Source organism: Pungitius pungitius, chromosome 4 (genome assembly GCF_949316345.1).
Source record: "Pungitius pungitius chromosome 4, fPunPun2.1, whole genome shotgun sequence".
Lineage (NCBI taxonomy): Eukaryota > Metazoa > Chordata > Actinopteri > Perciformes > Gasterosteidae > Pungitius > Pungitius pungitius.
The window spans coordinates 21037486-21058171 of NC_084903.1; the positions used below are offsets into that span (position 1 = coordinate 21037486).

General features: G+C 45.6%; 2 protein-coding genes across 2 annotated transcripts in view; both read left to right on the forward strand.

The window, feature by feature from the left end:
• LOC119198564 (E3 SUMO-protein ligase PIAS1-like) overlaps positions 1 to 15244 on the forward strand; it is a 31592-nt gene extending 16348 nt beyond the window's left edge. Inside the window, exons 3-13 of the mRNA XM_037455905.2 lie at positions 6044 to 6128; positions 6224 to 6362; positions 6531 to 6665; positions 7542 to 7647; positions 8303 to 8376; positions 8674 to 8834; positions 9766 to 9899; positions 10179 to 10407; positions 10653 to 10792; positions 11183 to 11223; positions 12119 to 15244. Coding sequence (XP_037311802.2) covers positions 6044 to 6128; positions 6224 to 6362; positions 6531 to 6665; positions 7542 to 7647; positions 8303 to 8376; positions 8674 to 8834; positions 9766 to 9899; positions 10179 to 10407; positions 10653 to 10792; positions 11183 to 11223; positions 12119 to 12505 — 1631 coding nt within the window. The 3' untranslated portion in view covers positions 12506 to 15244. The remainder of the gene's footprint in view (positions 1 to 6043; positions 6129 to 6223; positions 6363 to 6530; positions 6666 to 7541; positions 7648 to 8302; positions 8377 to 8673; positions 8835 to 9765; positions 9900 to 10178; positions 10408 to 10652; positions 10793 to 11182; positions 11224 to 12118) is intronic.
• A 927-nt stretch (positions 15245 to 16171) lies between these two features.
• On the forward strand, positions 16172 to 17716 carry LOC119198640 (relaxin-3 receptor 1-like). Its single transcript, XM_037456039.2, has one exon. The coding sequence runs from the start codon at positions 16528 to 16530 to the stop codon at positions 17512 to 17514; it is 987 nt and encodes a 328-aa protein (XP_037311936.1). The 5' UTR covers positions 16172 to 16527; the 3' UTR covers positions 17515 to 17716.
• Positions 17717 to 20686: the final 2970 nt, after the last annotated feature.

Sequence of the window (20686 nt, forward strand, 5' to 3'; positions counted from 1 at the left end):
CTCCAGTTTTCCTCTCCCGCATTCTCTCCCTTCCCCCACTTGTGCTCTTGCTTTTCTAGATTTATTTATTTATTTATTCGCTGATTTTGTTGGCCACGAATGTGCAGGATTCTGACCGCGTTTGTACGAGTGCAGTGGAAGGAAAGATTTAAGACCTGTTTCTGGTGCGTCCTCGCGTCCCAAAAAATGCTCACATTTTTCTACAGCTTGAACAGCAGGGTGTTTGTAAAAGGCAGAATAACTTTCATACCGGTAGTACCCATTTCGGCATTACAGGTAAAAAAAAAAAGATACTAACACCTAATGGAATGAATGACGATTAAACATAAAATAAAGGTCGTCCTCATATTTAACAGTTTCACACCTCCTCTCCATGAGAACATATTGTTGCTCTCTAAGAAGTTCAAACCCTGAACATGGTCATGTTTTTTAACTTCCACATGTTCAGTTCATTTCAACAATTCTTATAAATTCCCTCCTTCAACTGCGCTGTGAGGGTTTCTGCACATTAGTTCTGACCTTTTGTTTCTCCAAGGCGCATTTTCCTCTCTGGTCGTCTCGCAGACAGTAATTTTGTTTTTGACTTTATGCATGATCTGTACTATTTTTAAATCTTACAAAGCCTCTATATTGGGGAGCCTTAGTAATGGTTTAGTCTATTATTAATTCGGCTTTTGCTTTGCATTTGTTTTTTATGCGCGTCACACAGTAAGTAGTGGCTGGATGTTTGCTACAGGACAACAACGTGAGCTGTTGTGTAGCTTAATTTGACATCACTGCACATATGGAAACGGTGTCCTCTTTTCAGTGTGTTACGGGTCTTCAAGCTGCTGCTGCAGCAGCACGTATCGTTCGGATCAAAGCCTTTGGTAGAGCGTATGGGAAAAAACGTTCGATTTACTGAAAACCACAGAATTGCGGCCCACGAGAACGTGTTTTCAGATTTCCTGCTCTAACCTCACTCCTCATTGTAACCTTGTTTCTTTAGTGCATGGAATGGTAGTTAGTATTGCTCTCCCTCCCTGTCATCACCCCCCCCCCCCCTCCCTGCTGTGCACTCTTGTGCTCTCTGCTTATCAGCCTGTGGGATAAAGGTTAGTCGGGCCACAGTTCAGCCCTTCCATTCTAAACCGGTCAGCAGTCTGGGCTGCAGCAGCTACTCCTTTATTACCATGGCGACCTCACGGGTTGAACTCGCCATCATTATCCGAACCTCCGTGGAGAACGAGGTCTCTGTGCTCATTATGGATATCATTGTGTTGCACATGCATTATACATGATTTAATCACCATATCTTAAGGAAAAGGATGCATGCCCATTTCAGATTTGATGAGTGTTTTGTGCATAATGGTTTTGTTAAATGAGAAGATTGCTTTGCTCTCGACACAATGGCGGAAAATCGTGCGTGTAAAAAAAAAAAATGAAAGAAAAGAAGTCCAATAAGGTGCTCGGAACAAAGATGATTCAATTCGCGATTTAATTTATCTTATGGAATAAGCTTTAAAAACCTGAGGTTTTGATTTTTCCCTGCACATTTAGTCACAGTCCTATTTGTCAAAGTACGTTGCTCTAAAGGAAGCCGTCTCCAGCTCCACATACAGTTTGGGCGCCGCAGGACATCTGCCCGTCGGTTCCACTGTGAACAGCGAAATATTAACCGAACACGAGCCTTTTGCTGACAAAACAGGGAGGATTGGATTAGACTTTGGGGGGGGAGAAACAACTGTTGAGTATTTTCTTTGATCAGATTATTTTCTTGCTCAGAGACTCGATGACACCATGGGTCTGGAGTGACCCTCGAGGTCGTCCCTACCGCACAGATTTGTCCTTCACGTCTGAAGAGTCACCACTTTTTTGCAGATCTTTGCATCCTCTGATGCCGTCGACGCGGTTATTGAACTTTCTCAAAACTTTCTTGAGCAGCTACATGTAAAAATTGCTGTTTCCTTTCAATTGTTTCTAATGATCATATTCATAATCAAAATGAGTGATACAATTTGCATAACTAGTTATTTTACTTGCATCATGTTGATTACAGCTCAAGAAGTCTTTTAGACTCCCACAGAGTGATTGAGTGGATAAATTATATATATTTTTATTTTTTAATATTCCCCACAATGAGATCCTGTCTCTGTCTTGATAAAGGTTGCTGGTTACACACGAGGTAGGATAATGTGAAGTCCAGGACCTAAACATTGTATCCTTGACAAAGCACGATTTGTTGTATTTTTATCTAAAGTTGTCATAAAACCAAAAAGAAAACAAGGGGAAGATAACTGGGCCTTTATTTAATATCAGCTTCCAGAAGAACCAAGCTTTTATCTCTAATTAAATCTATTTGATTATATTTGTGGAAGGACCCCCGATGTTTCCTCGCTGTGCTAATTGTCTTTCAGTGACTGAGGGTTAGAACCCCCCCCCCCACCCCACCCCCACTTCCTGCGTGAGGTGTGTTGTTATTAGATGGATTAATAGATCTAATCGACCTCATCCCAGAGTAACCAGGCAACAGGCCACTCGTCCTTTTGTTTTGGGCGTTTGCTCAGATTGTGGGGCGCCAGGTCCGACCTCTCCATGGCGGCCCGTTATCCTCCCTGCCGGAGTGTCCTTGGGCAAGCACGCCTAATCAAGTTGCTCCCTACCCAATTACATTATATCACGTACGTTATCGGGCTCCGCAGCGCAAGCGAAAACGCAAGCCGAGATCTACGGAGCCAAATCTTTATCTCCCCGTTAACAGCTCGGCCTTCTCGCAGCAAGTGAGCGTCCACCCATAAACCGCTCTGACCCATCAACACGCCGCAACAAGATGGCTTCCCTCCCTCGGGGCGGATGTGACCGGCGTTGTTTGTGTGTTTTTAAGTCGCCGCGTCACCGTCGTCACCCACGTCCCCGCCATCGGCGCCGGATGGACGGACAACCGGAGCCTGATTGTAGCTCTAAACTTTCCTCGATAAGAGATCGCAAGCTTCAGCTGCCAGGCTGAGGAAGTGTAATTCCAGCCTGAGGAGCCCTTTAAGCTCCCTGGAATGCCTTAATGAGCGCTGTCAACATATAACTATGCGCCGCCCGTATGCATATAATAAAAGAAAATTGCTGCTTCTAGGGGGGGAGGGCAAGTAACACTTGTGGAAAGTTTTCTATTGACTGTGTGTGTGTGTGTGTGTGTGTGTGTGTGTGTGTGTGTGTGTGTGTGTGTGTGTGTGTGTGTGTGTGTGTGTGTCGGTGTGTCGGTGTGTCGGTGGTGCTCTGAACAGAGAAAAAGTAGCGGAGCCACTAACAGATCCAGACCTGGACCTTCTGATGTTGAAGTTTTGAGTTTGAGTGACGCTAAAAGGATTTGTGTCTTTGTTCCGCCTGCAAATGGAGTTGTATGTTTTTGCGTGTGTGTGTGTGTGTGTGTGTCTGAACAGAGAAAAAGTAGCGGAGCCACTAACAAGTTAATGAAGTCCAGCTGGGCTTTGTTGTGTTGCGGTCGGGGCTTCAGAGCCGAGCACATTCTCTGCAGCTTAGCTCACACATCTTCTGTTCGAACCAGAACCGAAAGGAGCACTAATGGCTTTCAAGCGAGAAAGATGCTGGGCTCTGTGACGCCGTACTGACGGGTGTTTCTATTATTTTGACCAGCCTTTTTTTTTTTTTTTATCAGTGAGGAGAGTAAGAAACCCAGAATCCACATTACAATTCACCTAGGGCTTCAACTATTCATTAGCCTTATCAATTATTATTTTCTCTCATTGAGGAAACAATTTATTTAAACAACCAAATATGTGTTGTGTGTCCTCCCCTGGCTTTTCTCCTCTTCACCAAAAACATCAACTCATCGGAGATCATTTCCCCATCCGTCACTCTGCCTACCCCCCACCCGTCTCCCCATCCCCGTGTCCATGACGACGCCTTTTGTTTAATTCCTAATGGTGGAAACGGCGTTTCAAAGCGCCCTGGTTTGGTTGTTTTTTTGTTGTCGTCATGTCTATTCTCTTTTATTACAAAGCTGTTTAATATTAACTTTCAGCTGTGGTCTTCAGTGGGACAATAACGTACAGTTTGTACAGATTAGTTCATTGCAATGGAGGTCCAGTCTCTAAATGTCCCTTCCAGTGAAATGTTCATGTTCTAATAAGCGGAAGTACGATTTTCTCCAACATTCTGTTTGTGGCCTCCATTCTATTTGTGTCTTTCTTTCAGAGAAGTTAAGTCGAGACGTCAGTCGCTGAAAGCGAATTCTATATTTGTTGCCAATTCGTTCTTCATGCTGAGGCTTCTTTCCTCAACCGCCTCCATTAAGCGCGATTTAAACAAACGTCCTTCATGTCAATCGTGCGTTCTGTTTAAAACGATCGGACTGTTCAAACATGCAGTTCACAAATACACTTTCTATGTCCGGTTTGTGATTTGACCGATGACGTTTCATATTTTATTTGCTGTAGAAGATACATTCGTAGATTAATTTTTCTCCGTGCTCATACTTCAGCGGAGGCATTTTTTACATATTAGTTAGTAAAACTGTCAACAACATTTCTCCCTCAATCTTCTTCGGATGGACATATATTCCATTTCTTTTTTTTTATTTTTACCACCCTTCAGTATTTTTGTTGACTTTACATGAGAAACCAAACTTCTCAAATTCGAATTAAATTTAAGATTTTTGACATTTTAGGAAATGCATCTTAAATCCTGAGAAGATTTGATCATATAAGAAGCCACTGTGGGAGTTTGTGTGTGTGTGTGTGTTTGTGTGTGTGTGTTTGTGTGTGCGTGGGGGTAAAAGTAAGATGGTGTGTAAGTGAACATCCATCAAAGCTCATTTCAACCCTTCTCATATCTCTCCCAACCACACACACATTTAAACACCAGAATAAAAAATCTGCTGCCAGAGAGAGAGAGCGAGAGTTATAGAGCGATGGAGAGATGATGGGGGGAGAGAGAGAGAGAGAGAGCAGGAGAGGACGGAGTGAGAGAGCTCTTTCTATTTATAGCCCGTGAGCCCGGAGAGGAGGAAGACTGTAGTTCGAAAGCACACTCGGCGCGTCTGATTTTTGTTCTGCTGCAGCAGACAACCTGCCGCTAATAAAATGCAGGAACTGGGGAGAAGGTACCCCATTAAAAATAAAAGCAATGTTGGCGGTACGGTTGTGATAATCGCCGCGTGAAGGCCGATGAAAGGAGGAGCACGATTGGTCCGGTAATCATCCGCTTCATGTTCCCTCCGTGTGAAGAAATGACCTCCCCGTGCGCTCTCCTTTACGAGCTGCTCACGCGTGCACGCAGCTACCATTGCATGTGTTTGTAACTGTCACTCACCGACGGTGAAGCGTTATTTTAAGTAATTGAAGCAACAATCATCACACCCCCCCCCCCTCCTCCCCCCCACGCGCTTACACAGGCTTCAGGCCAAAAGGCCCCCCACTGCCATTCATCATGTCTCTCAAAATGTAACTGGCAGAGACAAAAGGAGTTCTGTTGTGGGGGAAAAAAAGAGGTTACACTGTTTGTATTTTAGCTAGCTATTTTCCCTTGATTCCAGTCTTTATGCTAAGCTAAGCTAATCGCCTCCCACCTGTAGCTCATCCTTGCCCTCCGACACGAGAGTGGTTTCGGGATAGGCCTTCTTCAGATGGTGAAACAGAAAACACACTCAGGTCTGATCCCTCTCAGCCAACCTCTTTCTGACACGCGCACACACACACACACACACACACTCTTTGCCAACTTTCTGTCTCTTTAATGGAGGCTGGGTTAGTAGCACCAGTTATTTCCAGCACCTCTCTGTGGGCCTATAAATAGAACACACACACATTTTCTCCCTCTTCTTCACCTCCGTGCGAGGCTTTCTGGTTTGACGTCCAGGTGTTCTTTAGCTTTGCATGCGTACGACACCTAACCAATAATTCTAATTATGCAAGGGGGCCCCCACTGGTGCATCGCTGACCACACACTTTCCTGCTCTTCTGCACATTGAACACAGTGGTGTTCTGTTCTCTTTTTCACATTTCCTGGTTAATAAAAAATGTCTCTCCTCCCTCTGCCTCTTCCTCTTCAGCCTCAGACAACAGCCAGCGATTTCAGGAGACGTGTTTCGCCTTTGCACTGACGCCACAACAGGTGCAGCAGATCAGCAGCTCGATGTAAGACGCACACCGGCCCGGTGATTAAGTCATAGATGTGCACGCCTTTCTGCAGCCACGTGGTGTGTGATACGTCTGTTTTCTGTCCTTCAAAGGGACATCTCGGGGACCAAATGTGATTTTTCAGTGCAAGTCCAGTTGCGGTTTTGCCTGTCGGAGACCAGCTGTCCTCAGGAAGACCATTTCCCACCTAATCTGTGCGTGAAAGTCAACGGGAAGCCGTGCAACCTGCCGGTAAAGAGCGGCGCGTTAATCAGATAAACAATCCGCCTGAGGCCACTTTGTTCTTCCACTGGCTTTTCCTTCCTGCCTCGTATCCCCGTGTTGTTGTTGAACCCATTTGAATTTCAGTATTTGCAACAAAAAGGCTGATTTTCTTCTTTTCTTTCTTTTTTTGTTTAGGGTTATCTCCCTCCAACCAAAAACGGCGTGGAGCCCAAGCGGCCCAGCCGGCCCATCAACATTACCTCACTGGTCAGATTGTCCACCACCGTCCCCAACACCATCGTGGTGTCGTGGACGGCTGAGATCGGAAGGGTAAGAACTCATTGTCAAGTAATAAAGTCATTGTGTAATTGAACCAAACATTTGCTCATAAAAGCCTCTCAAAATGAAAGATGAATGTGCATTTTAGTCCTGACTGATTGTTTAGGGATTCAATAAATTTAAAAATATCACATCAGGCTTTTGTGATTATTTTTTTGTCCACATTTAAGACCAAATGTGCCATGAATTCATTTATTATTTAAAAAATCCTTATTTGCAGCCTCAGTTATCATCTTCAATCTAATCTATCCAATTATTCTAGAAAATAATTAATTCACGACTTAATGACCGTCCATTCTTCCGTCATGCACATTTCAGTCTATACTTACTCATCTTTATGAGCTTTTATTGAAAATCATTGTTATGATTAATATGGCAATTCAATAAGTGGCCTGCAAAAGTTGATTAGAGTGAAGTATTTAATATTGAGAATCATCACACGCCCAGTGCCTAAAGGGCTCCCCACCCAGAAACATCAGAATTAAACTACAGGCAGGAGGGGAAGGTGTCTGCAGATACAGACTCTGCCACACACTCGTAGTGGGTCATACGTGTTGGTGGAGAGGCATTATTTTCTTTATGAAATTTTTGAGGAAAGATTCTGTATATTACACCTTTTAAGTCAAAATAAATGCTGAATGAAGGCAGATTACAGTGAATTACGAAATCACCTTTTTAAGGCAAAGGAAGTCTGCTAATTGGACTTTTAAAAAGTATATTTCATCTCATGTCATACAATGAGTTATCTTCAGGGGCATCTTTCAAAAGCAGACAACATTACACGATAGTAACATTCTATAAGTGTCACCGGGTGAGAGATGGGTTTGCGCAATACTCCTGATTGTCCGCGTCGGTGTGCGTCCACAGAGCTACTCCATGGCGGTGTACTTGGTGAAGCAGCAGTCATCCACAGTGCTGCTACAGAGACTACGATCAAAAGGCATCAGAAACCCGGACCACTCCCGAGCCCTCAGTAAGATCGGTCCACCTCTCTTCTTCCATCACCTGACCCGGCATGCAGCATCGATAAGCTCATTGAAACATTGTTTATAATAATGCAGTGTTTCTACTAGCAGATGCTTTATAAGCACATCATCCGCGTCATAATAAATTGCCCCAAATACGTTTCACACAGTGGTGCTACACACTTTAAATCTGGGGCAAAGAGAGCGCCGATGTTTCCATATCAGAATGAGCTGAGGTGTTTTTAGAGAAAATGTCTAAATGCTGCATCCCAACTCCTTTTGAAGATAACTGTGTTTAAGTCTATGAATCCAAATCCCATGTTGGCTGGCTAATGCGTGCCTGTTTATAAGGACAGCGTGGTGCATTTAACTCAATGCCTTGTCTGTTTTTAAAATGTGTGGAACTGTTAAAACAGTTCCAAACTAATGAGTTCAAGTCAAGTGGCACGACACCAATAGTCTGTCTGGATGAGTTGTAAACTTCATGAGAAGTGATGCATGCGCGGCGCGGACTAGCTCTTCAACACCAGAACCTCTCGAACACGTCACTGTTCGTAACCTCGATTTGAAACTAAGCATGTCTCCTGTTTGTTTCTCCCTAACTGTGTGTGTGTGTGTGTGTGTGTGTGTGTGTGTGTGTGTTGGATTCCTTCCTTTCTGCAGTCAAAGAGAAGCTGACAGCAGACCCAGACAGTGAAATAGCCACCACCAGCCTTCGGGTGTCTCTGCTCTGCCCGGTAAACAGCCGTCTCTTTATCTATTCCAGCCGGCGCTTAGGGACGCAGTCACGCCACGGCGTCTCCATCCATTCTCTTCTTTGCACGTGTCCCAACGTGTCCACATGCCCTTTGCTTTGGGTTGTGTACACGACCCATCACTCTGCTCCATCCCTTTCATGCACCTTTTCCATGTGGGTTTGGCATGTTTGTGACATTTACGCCTCCCGTATACACTCCTCAATGTGCGTGTGTGTGTGTGTGTCCTCTTCATGCCCTGAACACGTGTGTGTGTGTGTGTGTGTGCGCACTGTGCAGCTGGGGAAGATGCGGCTGATGATCCCATGCCGGGCGCTGACATGCTCCCACCTGCAGTGCTTTGACGCCACACTGTACATCCAGATGAACGAGAAGAAGCCCACCTGGGTGTGTCCTGTCTGTGACAAGAAGGCCCCCTACGAGCACCTCATCATCGACGGGTAAGTCGGCCTCGCCGGCGTCTCTCCGACTGGTTCACAGGAGGACTGGGCTCCATTTTTCCGGCCTTTATGCTACGCTAAGCTAATCAGCTGCTGCATTTGAATGACAATGGTTTCAAGTGAACTGAGAAGCTTGCATCCCTCTCTTATGTCTTCCAACACGAAAAGGAGCAAGAAATCTGTGAAATATTTCCGCAAGGCCCACCCTCTTTGTTTCAAACACTGTGCAGTTATTTTCCCAACAAACAGTTCTTCAGTCCTGTGTGTGTGTGTGTGTGTCAAATGTCAAGGTCACTTGCTAATAAGACAAATTCACTCAAATATATAATAGGATCGAATGTTGAGATGACACTTGGACAGACATGGATGTGAATGTGAATAGTTACTGAAAGCATACGAGCCCAAAGCGGTTACTCCAGTTCATTTCACTTTCCTCTTCCTTTGTCATTCAGCTAAACATCAAGGAAATCCCTTCCTTTATGTGTAAGCCCGCTTAACCATACACACAATTCTGGTTCTGAAATAAGTCTGTTGAGTGTAAACGTTCCTTCCTTGACTCTCGAGTACTGAACTCAAACGTTGCGATGTTTATACACTCGTGTACAAGCGCTCACACAAATTGATACGATTAATTCAAATAATGTGAGGCCTTTTGAAGGGTTGAAATTCCCTCCCATGAGCATCAGTTTGGATTCACAGCAGCTGGTTCAATAGAAACGTTTCCCCTTCTTAAGCATGTTCAAAACACTCACTCGATAACCGTAATATAAAACAATTGAGGCATTCCTTTCAAACACTGAATCAGTGTTGGCGTGAGTCTTCAGAAGTGGAAGGTCTTTCCCACAGCGCTCGACGAAATGTCCCCGTGTGTTTGTGCACATTTCCTCGGGGTGTGTTCGCCTTGTGACGTGTTTGTTGGGTTTGTTCTCAGGCTTTTCGTGGAGATCCTCAACAGCTGCATGGACTGTGATGAGATCCAGTTCAAGGAGGATGGCAGCTGGGCCCCCATGAGGTCGAAGAGGGAAGTGCAGGAGGTGTCCTCCGCCTCCTGCAACGGGCTGGATGGTGAGACACGAAACCGAAGCCGTAGAAGTCTCTGACTCAATAATGATGGAGTGAGGAGGAGAGACACGTGGAAAGAAGTGTTTGTCTGTTTTAATTCTTCTGAGGGGTCCATCACGATGCTACTAACCCAAGTGCTTGTCTCCATAGTAACAAATACACTGTATCCAATAAGAAAGAAGAGGGCACTTGTATGAGTGCATAGTACCCCACTGATGTGTTTTTTTTTACCCTGCACGTGGGCGCACAATCGCAAACTCACATTTACCCGCCGCTCCGCAGGTTCGCGTCGGACGTCCGCGGGCTCCGATCAGCTGAGCTCCTCGTCCTCCTGCGACGGCGGCGGCGGCAGCGGCGGCAAGAGAGTGGAGGTGATCGACCTGACGCTGGACAGCTCGTCGGAGGACGAAGGAGAGGACTCGCCGCCTCCGCAGCCGCAGCCGCCGCCCCCGCTGCCCCCGAGGGCGTGTCCCTCCATGTCACCGACCTCGCCGCCCATCGCCCACAAAGGGTCAGACACACAAGCCGTCTCCGCATTCTGTTTAGTCTCTCGTTTTAAGAAGGGCGGTCTGTCGTGTGTCCAGATGCTGAATGATTCATGAGTTTTAATCTAGGTATTGGTGACTTTCCATAAGAACAACACCAAGTTGTTTGTTTTTTGTTAAGCCAGCTGTAATTCAACACACATATATACACACACACATATATATATATATATATCGTCTCTGAACGGCTTCCTCTGGTTCCGCCCCTCAGGGTCCTGAACCTGCACCACCAGGCGTCTCCCGTGAGCCGCACTCCCAGCATGCCAGCCGTGGACACCAGCTACATCCCTCCGGTCCCCCCACTCATCCAGGACTACAGACCCTACTACCACACGCCCAACGACCTGTCGGGTAAAGACAGACTCACGCGGCCCTGCAGAGGATTTAACACCTTTAAACGTCTTCTTTAAATTGTATTTTAAGCAAGCAAGTCTGTGTTGAGATCTTTTACACTAATCACATGCAGCAAAGCCAGCACGCCTTTAGTAAGTTTAGTGAGTTAGTGAGGAAATGAACGCATTGATGAACTCCTGTAGAAACTGATCAGGTTGAAAAGTAAATTTTGAAGATGTCAAAAGAACTTCTTTGTATTATTTTGTTTAAGGGTTTAATGCTATTTTTTCATGGGGTGGAAAAACCACCAGATCCCTCTACTCATATATTATGCCCTTAACTTTAAAACACGTAATGCATTTGCGTCTTTGTGATCCTCCATTGAATCCCCCTGTGCTCGATTTCCAGAGTTGAACTTCTTCTCTTTTCTTCAAGGCGACAATCATCAGGTACGTTGACAGCACATCCCTGAAAGGACCCGCTGGAATAGTTTTGTTTTTGAGGGAAGTCCTTGAAGCCTGTGACTATGGTTCCGTTAGGAATAACTGAACAGCTGTGACTCTACGTGCAACCAGATATTCTACCTCTGCCTCGGCAAACAAACGAAGCGTCCTCGATCACACGTTAAGCAAAGCTCCTTCATGCAGAGTCAAATGCTTTAACATGTTTGTGGATATGGAGATGAAACGTTGCACATCCTGCTGGGACAAAGTTGATCTGCTTCACTTCTCCTCTTCTTATCTTTCATTCTTCCCTGTCTGAGATATAGCATCTAAAGATATAGCATTTAAAAGCAAATTACAAAATAAAAGCCTTACAGTAAAGGTTTTGTTGCTCCTGTCAGGTCGGGTTGTGCAGCCTCATGCCGGCTGTCTGGATCCAACGTAGCACTGTGTAGTTCTTCCTTCCCTCCAGCAACGCTGAATGCAGGAAGAACCGCAGAGAACAGCTTGAGCTTTTTCCCTTAAAACTCGGTCCACACGTTGGCTCTGTAGTAATAGGATCTTCTTCCCCATCTGGTTAAAGAAACCTTTAACGAATTCATTCTACATCCATTCTACCAAGTATAGATCCCATGTATTCATTAATCTCAAGTAATTGATGAGTATTTAAAGTACACTTAAAAAAAAGGGCCAAACTAATTGGGGTCAAAGAGCCAACTTTTGTTTTGATGAATAACTTGCATGTAATGCAAAGTCGTAAAAACTATCCTCACACAGCTGTACATTTGACTACAATCTTATTACCGCTCACTCGTCATAATATCATTTCAAAAGTAAATTAATGTTGGCCCCCAAACGCGACCTCAGCGCTTCCTGCTCTCTCTCTCTCGTGTGTTTCCAGCATTACAACATGGTGATGGCAGCCGCAGCCGCCGCCTCGGCCTCGGACGACCACGAGCTGCTCCTCAACCGCTTCCTGCCCTACAGCACCTCCTCCTCCTCCTCCTCCTCCCAGCTGTTCCTCGACCCGTCGGGGGCCTCCTCGGCCGCGTCGCTGACGGCGCCGACCAACGGGGCGAGCAGCTCGGGCAGCAGCAGCAGCCTGGTGTCGTCCAGCAGCCTCCGCGACACTCACTCCGCGCACTCGTCCTCGCTCTCCTCGCTCTCCTCGCACGCGCACCTGGGGGCGGCGGCGGCGGCGGGCGGCCGGAGCGGCGCCGAGGCGGCGGCGGCGGCGGTGGCGGCGGCTATTTACGGCGGCATACCCGACGTCATATCGCTGGACTGACCCGAGGAGGGTCGAGACTACGCTCCGGGTCCAGCTGCGATCCAGTGACAAACCTTGTGACTCCAGGGTACGGTTTTGATCCAGAGACTAGACCCCTCCCCCCCCCCCCCATTATCCCCCTGAGTCATCAAACTGGGAACAACTGTGGCGCCGCCGCCTCAAACAGAGCACTAATGTTGTGAGCGACACAGACTTACAGGGGTCGGCTGGGGACGTTGTGTTTGTCTGCTGACCTCAGAACAGGAGGCGGTCCAGCATGTGACTGACAGCAGAGACGCTACCTGAGCAGAAACACACAAAGGAAAGGGAAGGCTCTTTTGTACCAAACCAAGGAGTGGCACCGTGTACAGAGAACAAAATCTATTTTCCTCTTTTACTTTTCTATGTTGAATCGGGACATTTTCCGTCTAGTGAGCTGCTTCAATTGCTGTTTTTAAGTGGAGGACTGAGGGGTTTTTTTTCTTCTTTTTTTCTCCCTCTTACAGAAGCTTATACATATGCATCTTGCCATGCGGTTTTGTTTCTCTTCTTTTATTCTGCTTACATTTAGTTATATTTAAACAAACTTCAATTCTCTTTCTCATCTGCTCGAGTCAAGATTTATAGTTTCTCTGTCCAACGAAAAGAACACTGAATTTTAGTCATGTGCTAATACTTTTATTACGCTTTTAAGTTATGTGTATTTAAACAGTCATACAAAACAAGATATATATATATATATATAAATATATGTATATTAATGCATTCCCTTTGACCTTCAGGTTGATGCCGCGGGGATCGTGCAGGTTTCTCATTTTCACTCCTTGATTTACAACTCCTCCCAAAGTCTCTGTCGGCATACAGCATTTAGAAAAGGAAGACTTTTAGACTATTTATAACTGCCACTTTCTTTTTGTGTCTTTTTGTTGTTGTTGTTGTTGCACTATGCCAAAAATAAGATACGGTACTTGTGAAAATCCTCACAGAGTTAATGGGAGTGCAGTAGAATCTGTGTGCCACAGTGTTTCCGGTCCGCTTCTTCCATCCCGTCCTTCACCCGCAGACTTCTAATGTCCTCTCGGCGTCGTCGGTTTTCTTGCTCGTCAGCGACGAAGGCGCGAGCTGTCGCAGCGTCCTCTTAAAGACCGGCGTCCACGGCATGTGACCAAGTTTTAAACTAGTGCCTGTTGGTGTGCTCGCCTCAAAGGAATCGTCTTAAAGGTCAACCGACTCCCTCCGCTGGGCTCCTGACTTGTGACTGGCGTCTTTGGCGTTACCCAGGGAGTTTGTCTTTGGGGGGGGGTAACGAAGGTAACGAAGGAGTGCCACGGCGAAGGGGGGGGGATCTCAGAGCATGCCAACGTAGACCGGGGCTCAGAGGCCACTGACCAAAAAAAATAAAAGTAAAGGAACCCGAAGCACCTCTATCCAGCTCATGAATGTATTGTGTTATTTTGAGAGTGGACACGCGTCAGTTTCAGTTGTCATTAGAGTTGTCGAGGTCGCGCTACCAGGGACATACAGTGGACCTGGTACCCCCCCCCCCCATACACCAACATTCCCGTCTTTTAAGTTTCTCCTCAATTGTCCACTTCCAGACGTCCGAGGCGCACAGTTCACTTCAAAGCCTAATTGTGTGTGTGTGTGTGTGTGTGTGTGTGTGTGTGTCCCCATGAAATAATCCCCTCTGACAGCTTCACTGGACACCCTGTCGTGCCCTTCAACCCTCTTCTCCACGGACACCTTTTATTTTATTCCCAGTCGTTCTCCTGCGATCAATATCGCTTGATTTCCAGTCACTGTCACTTGGGAGCTGTTGTTTTTAAATTGTTTTTATTTAACATGTATTTTATTTTTGTTTGTCATAAGCACAGTTTCTTTTATTTTCTTCTTTTTTTTAAAGGTACGGTTTGGATATTCGTTGTGGAAAGATCTCTGTGTATCCTCTCGGTAGCTGACATGAGTAACATATAGTAAGAATAACGTGATCATTTTGTTATGAATGATTTCCAGAGGCATCATTAATCGCTGTGGCTGACCAGGTCACTGGGAGTTTATGTGATTAGTTAACCTTCAATACATCATCTTCTATTAATGAACTCAAAGTTACTTCACTTATTAATTTATATGACATCAAATTAGCTGGAATCCAGAATAATGTCTGGTATTGTTGTTGGTACTTTGTACAGAGCTCCTCGTTGACATAGTTTTCACATACTTTAACGTTAACATGCTGGTAAGCATTGTACCTGGTTAACGTCTGCATGTTAGCATCGCGGCGTTAGCATCAATCGTTCTATTCCAACAACAACTCGGCTGAGAATTCATTAAGTGTTAACTCCCCCCGTATAGTTCGCCACACACGCTGGTCCGTTTCATGCATCAAATCATTCACCAAGACGTGTGTGTTTGTACCTTTTATTATAAAGAGTTATTTAGACTTTCTGCACTGACGGTGATGAGCCGACCACCACGGTAGTTGGAACAATAATAATAATACTGATCACCAGTGTATGGAGGCTTGACAAGGTGGTCGCACTTAGTTTATCTGAAGCTTCTGATTCGTGAGGCAGCCGGTTCCTACACGGAGGGAGCGAGCAGGCCCGGTCCAGTGTGTGTCTGTGCTCCACACACTGGGCTCTGCATGGGGTTACCCACTGGGCTCAAAGGGTCCAGTGTGCACAGCTCCACCCTGTGGCGCACACTCGCCAGATGTCTGAGGGAGAAACTGTCATAATTGAGCTCGGGGGTGGGGGAGGGGGAGGGGGAGGGGGTTGTGTTTTTAATTTTTTTGTGAAGTAACAGATTGCATGCTGGGATGAATAAGCGATGTGCTGCTGCCCGGAGTCCCACATGTGTGCGCAGTACCTACAGAGCGTTTTTTGGCATCGGCTCATGTGTTTGCCGGTGTGATGACTGGGAGGGGGGGGTGGAGGGGGGGGCACTGTTTTGTGTAGTTACTCGATGGAGGGCGGGGGGGGGGGGGGGTTTACAGGCAAAGCGGTGGCGAGCAGCTCAACCCTTTGGTTGCCATGGCGTCTCACCGTGGTCAAAAGGGAAAAGTCCACCTTTTTGTGTTTTGTGTCTGTACGAAAAGCCGAGAGTTCGGATCCAAACGTGGGTGTCTGATGTCCGTTTATATGCTTTTTGTGTGTCAATTCAGAGCAAGAGAATAAATTAATTTATATATTTTTTAGAAAATAACAGCTGTACTATTATTATAAAAATGTTTTTTTTTTAAAAAGGACTGTGGCCAATAAACAGCAGACATGATCTCCAAGTCGGGCTTAAGTTGATATCTGCACTCACTGCCTTAAAACATTCACTGGTTCTGTTTCACGGCTCCAATCCCAGAAAAATCATTAAAAGGCTTTTGGAGGACGAGAGGACGGTGTACAGGAGACCCATGTCAGTTTGTACAAATATACCAAGTGTAAAAAATATATATTAATATTTATTACCTGCATTGAAGAAATTGTTTACTTATTGAATGTTACTTGTTTATGTAGAAAGGTTTAGATGTAATAAAATGCATTCTGCTATTTTTTTGTGTTTTCCATTATTTTTAAACCATGGGATTTATCCCTTCTGGAGGAAAAGTGTCCATTTTTAAACAGCCTGTCTGTTGCATTTAGAAATGAACGCTGGGTGGCATCAGAGTGACGTTTCCAACAGCATGTCCTTCGCTGCGAGGCCAAAGAACAAATTACGCACGCGTTGTCAACTCCAGCCGAAGCTTTCCTGTCTCTGGCAAGAGCTTTATATAATAGAAACATGTTAAATTATTCATGAAGAGCTTTGACTTTTGATTGAAAGTGATGGGGAAGCCGATGAGTGCACTACGTTACGCACGGACGCGTCAAACCAAATGCCCGCCAGTGGACGCGCCATCACATCTGGCAGCGGCGATGTTGCACGGTGGCGCGCAGGCACAGGAAGGTGGGGGTGGCCGTGTCACTCCAACAGCCAGCTCTACGTGGACAGAGATGTTTGATCCATCTGAGGTATAGGCAGCGGCGCAGAGTCCCCGAGCTGCTGACATCATGGATGAGGAGAACATGAGCGTATGTTGGAACACCTCACAGGTCGAGGTCGACTGTTTCGGCAGCCTGGAGGACATCGACGTGACGGCCGACGGCAGCCCGATTCTGAGGCTCCTCATCTGCAGTGTTTATTCGGTCGTGTGCGCTGCCGGTCTGGTGGGCAACGTGCTGGTCCTCTTCTTCATCAGGGTCAAGCAGGAGAGGAAGACGTCCACGGTGAACTTCTTCGTGCTCAACTTGGCCGTGACGGACCTGCAGTTCGTGCTCACTCTGCCCTTCTGGGCCGTGGACACCGCGCTGGACTTCAGCTGGCCGTTTGGAGACGCCATGTGCAAAATCATCCTCTCCGTCACCGTGATGAACATGTACGCCAGCGTGTTTTTTCTCACGGCCATGAGCGTGACCCGCTACTGGTCGGTGTCCTCGGCTCTGAAGAACAGGACTGCGCAGAGGTCCTGCTCCGCCAGATGGACGTGCGCCATCATTTGGACACTGGCGACTTTGGCGACTGCGCCCACGTCAATTTTCTCAACTCTCACCAACGTGACTGGAGAAACTCTCTGCTTGCTGAGGTTCCCCGGTGGGCAGTACTGGTTGGCCGTTTATCATATACAGAAAATTCTCGTAGGTTTTGTCTTGCCAATGACCATCGTGTCCGTCAGCTACATCCTGCTGCTGCGTTTCATCAACAGCCGCAGCATGAAAACCAGTAACACCAAACGGAGATCCAAAGTTACCAAATCCATCACCATCCTCGTGTTGTCCTTCTTCCTGTGCTGGATGCCGAACCATGCCATCACCCTGTGGAGTGTACTGGTCAAACTGAACGTCGCACACTGGGACAGGGCGTACTACATAGTCCACACCTACGTGTTCCCCCTGACCGTCTGTCTGGCTCACACCAACAGCTGCCTGAACCCCATAATTTACTGCCTCATGAGGAAGGAGTTCAGGAATAAACTGAGGGGTCTGATACACAGGGGATGACGTTGTCTGGAGCTCCGTGTGGGGATTTGACCAATTGACCAAGAGTGGCCAAAGACGCGCCGGGTGCGCACGGTGAGCGAGGCACGCAGCGAGAGAGGAGGTCAGCTTTACAGAAAGTGCAATGAGAACAAGCAACATTATGTATTTGAGGAGACTTCATTCTGCTTAAGGGAATCATGCCATTTTAGTGTGCGCTTCTTGTTGCTTACTGTGTCTTATGTATAAACCAGTTTAGCTGATTTGGGGGCTTTACGCATGAATGCGCATTTTTGGCCGTGGCAGTGCCTGCTAAATATTTACTGCACGTGGTGTGTTTCTAGTGAGTCCTTTGAAGTCAGTGCGCATTTCAGAATGCTGATTGTTACCAATAGCTCGCGTTGTAGCTGAACAGATGTAACCGCGCTTTCTACATCCCGTCTACATGACCGTCTGATACACCTGTGCCATCACACTATTCTCACGCCTCTTACTTCTCGCTCCTCAGGGAGCCCACTGAGTCTTAGACGTAGGATCTTCTGGGATGAGTCTAAAAAAATCAAAACAGCGATCTGCTTTTCTTCAAGTGATTTAAACTTGCATTATTTCTACTGACCAGCAGGGGGCGACTCCTTTTGCGCAGATTTTATTTTAGAAACGAAATCAATGAGAAAATCATCCTACCACAAGTCGGTTCAGACACTGAATGGTTACTGCCATTGACTTGTTGAAAAAAAAAAAGAAGAAAAAAAAGAGACTAAGGCAAAACCCAAGATGGCGATGACTGAAGTCTCCACAACCGCCGTCCACCAACCAATGCGTAGCGTAACGACCACTATCTCACACGTCGGTGTGTGGACTGACGTTATGAAGCCTGAATTTGTTTTTGTTTTTTTTGCCAACCAGAGATTGAGAACAACCGTCATTTCCATGAACCGGAAACACAAAGGGTTAAAGTTAACGAAAACAAGGAACCCAAGTAAGCACTCGTCCTTTTAAAAGTCATTAGCTCAACAACAGAATGTGTCAAATATGATTTCTGTAAATAAACTAATACAATAAAAAATGTACCCAAGTGAACTCACATGGCTTCGTTTTTCTCTCTAATAACGTCTGATTTTGCTCGAGTGGAGGCCTTTGGAAGGTTTTAACTTTTTAGGTCTAATCAGAAAGTTTCTCCCTGAACTGCAGAGCCACTCAGCCATCATCATCATCATCATCATCATCATCACACTCACAGCGTGCAGCATAAACAAACTGAGTGATTGGCTTCCTGCTCGACATCAGGAGCTCTTCACCACCACCTCGTCACCACGCTCTTCTCACAGGACGGGCTCCGGATGTAGCCGTGGACTTGATGGGATTGAACCAAATGTCTGCACTGATTTGATTGACAAGTGAACCACCTTATTGGAAGAAGCCTTTTAGAGGGGACATTCAGTTTTCTATTTTCTGTATAAAAGCAGATAAAACGTATTTTTAAAAAATATTTTCCCTCTCCTAATTGGTTTGCTGACTTATATGAGAGTAAGGGGAAAATGATCCGATACTGGTCCCAAGGCTGAACATCGTACGAGGCAGAAGCACCAGAGGGATGTTGTGTGTTCTCAAATCGTCCAACAGACCCAACTGGTGAGAAAACAAATCCTTTGACCTTCATGTGACGCCACCTGAGGGCCGGTGGTCTTTGCTGAAGCTTCGATCCTGATGCACCGTGGGTCACGTAAAGGTCACTTGGCGGATGATTCACAAACGACGACATTTGGCAGAACGCTCCGATCAAAAATCTTCCCCCCGGACGGTGAAATTGCTCAGAATAAGGAAACAAATTCCAACGGGCCGTGAATGTAGAAACGTCTCTCTGATAAACTCCAATTATTCTGTTATAGACACATAAAGGGAAATGCTCTCGCTCCTTTGCCATTATGCCCTTCGGTTGTATTTGCCGCTTGTTATTACTTCATTAAGCTTCAACACGGGAAGCAGTTTGAAAAGATGGAACGTGACCAAAGAAAAAAGCCAGAAACAGCGTCCTGTCGTGACTGCACAGGTCAAAAATCCTTTTTGAGACACGGATGCACTGCTGTAAAAAAAATCCAATTAGCTAAAAATTTCAACGTTTGTGTTTTATTGAGTTAAATTGCCTGAGGCCTCCTGGAATACAAACCTCTTCTTGACTCACAAAACTACAAGGTTCGGTTATTCTTTTTGCTTATATTTTACAATCATCATTAAGTATTAGTTTATATTTCTGTTTATTTGCTTTTTTATTTGACGTAAACTTATCCATGACTTGTATTTGCATGATACATCTCTTAGAATCAGTTGTGTTTGTTTTACCTCTTTGCCCAATGAAACAATCTTGATCACAGTCGTTTGTGGAGCGGCAGAAAAACATTTGTCACAGCAAAATGGGAGGGGGGGGGGGGGGGGGTCATTAATTAAAGGTTCATGGGTATTCCATCAACTTTATTTGACAGTTCTACCAATTCCTAAAATGTTTCGTGTATATTTGCTCTGCGTCCCTTGAGTCTTTTTGACATTGTATAATGATTATTTGCCCTTTTCTCACAAAGTCCCTCATCATTAATCTCTTAATTAAACAGGGATACTTTCAACAAGTGTATTATTTTAACATTTCCTCCCTAGAAGCAGACGCACATTATTAGATCTGTTGAAAGATGTTTATTGGTCTTGGATTCCTTTGCCACTGTAGAGCTGGTAAGGATTTCATTTATTTTACACAAATACAGCAGCAGTCCATTGAAGCTATTGGACCTCTGACTGGGTTTAATGTTGAAGAGACTCGGATATCACGTTTAAACATATGGTTTCTGCTACATTAATGAAACATTTTCTGTGTCATTTGGTGGTCGGTCACTGCGATTAGACATGTCAAATATCCTCTTCAAATGACAATGAGAAGTCTATCTAAGTTCAGAGCTCATGAGAATTACTTCTATTGCCACGAAAGTCCCCCACAACCAGAGGCCAGAAGATGCTGAGGAACATCTTGGTTTGGTGGGAACACAATAATGTACTCTCTATTGAAGTCTGTTTCTCAACAACCAAGCTACGCTTTCTCCGGCTAAAAGGTTGTTGCGTAAGTTAACATGAACAAAGATAAGACAAGTCTGTGTGAGTTGATGTCTGCAATAGAATACGTTAAATTGAAATAAAATGTCTAATTGCATTG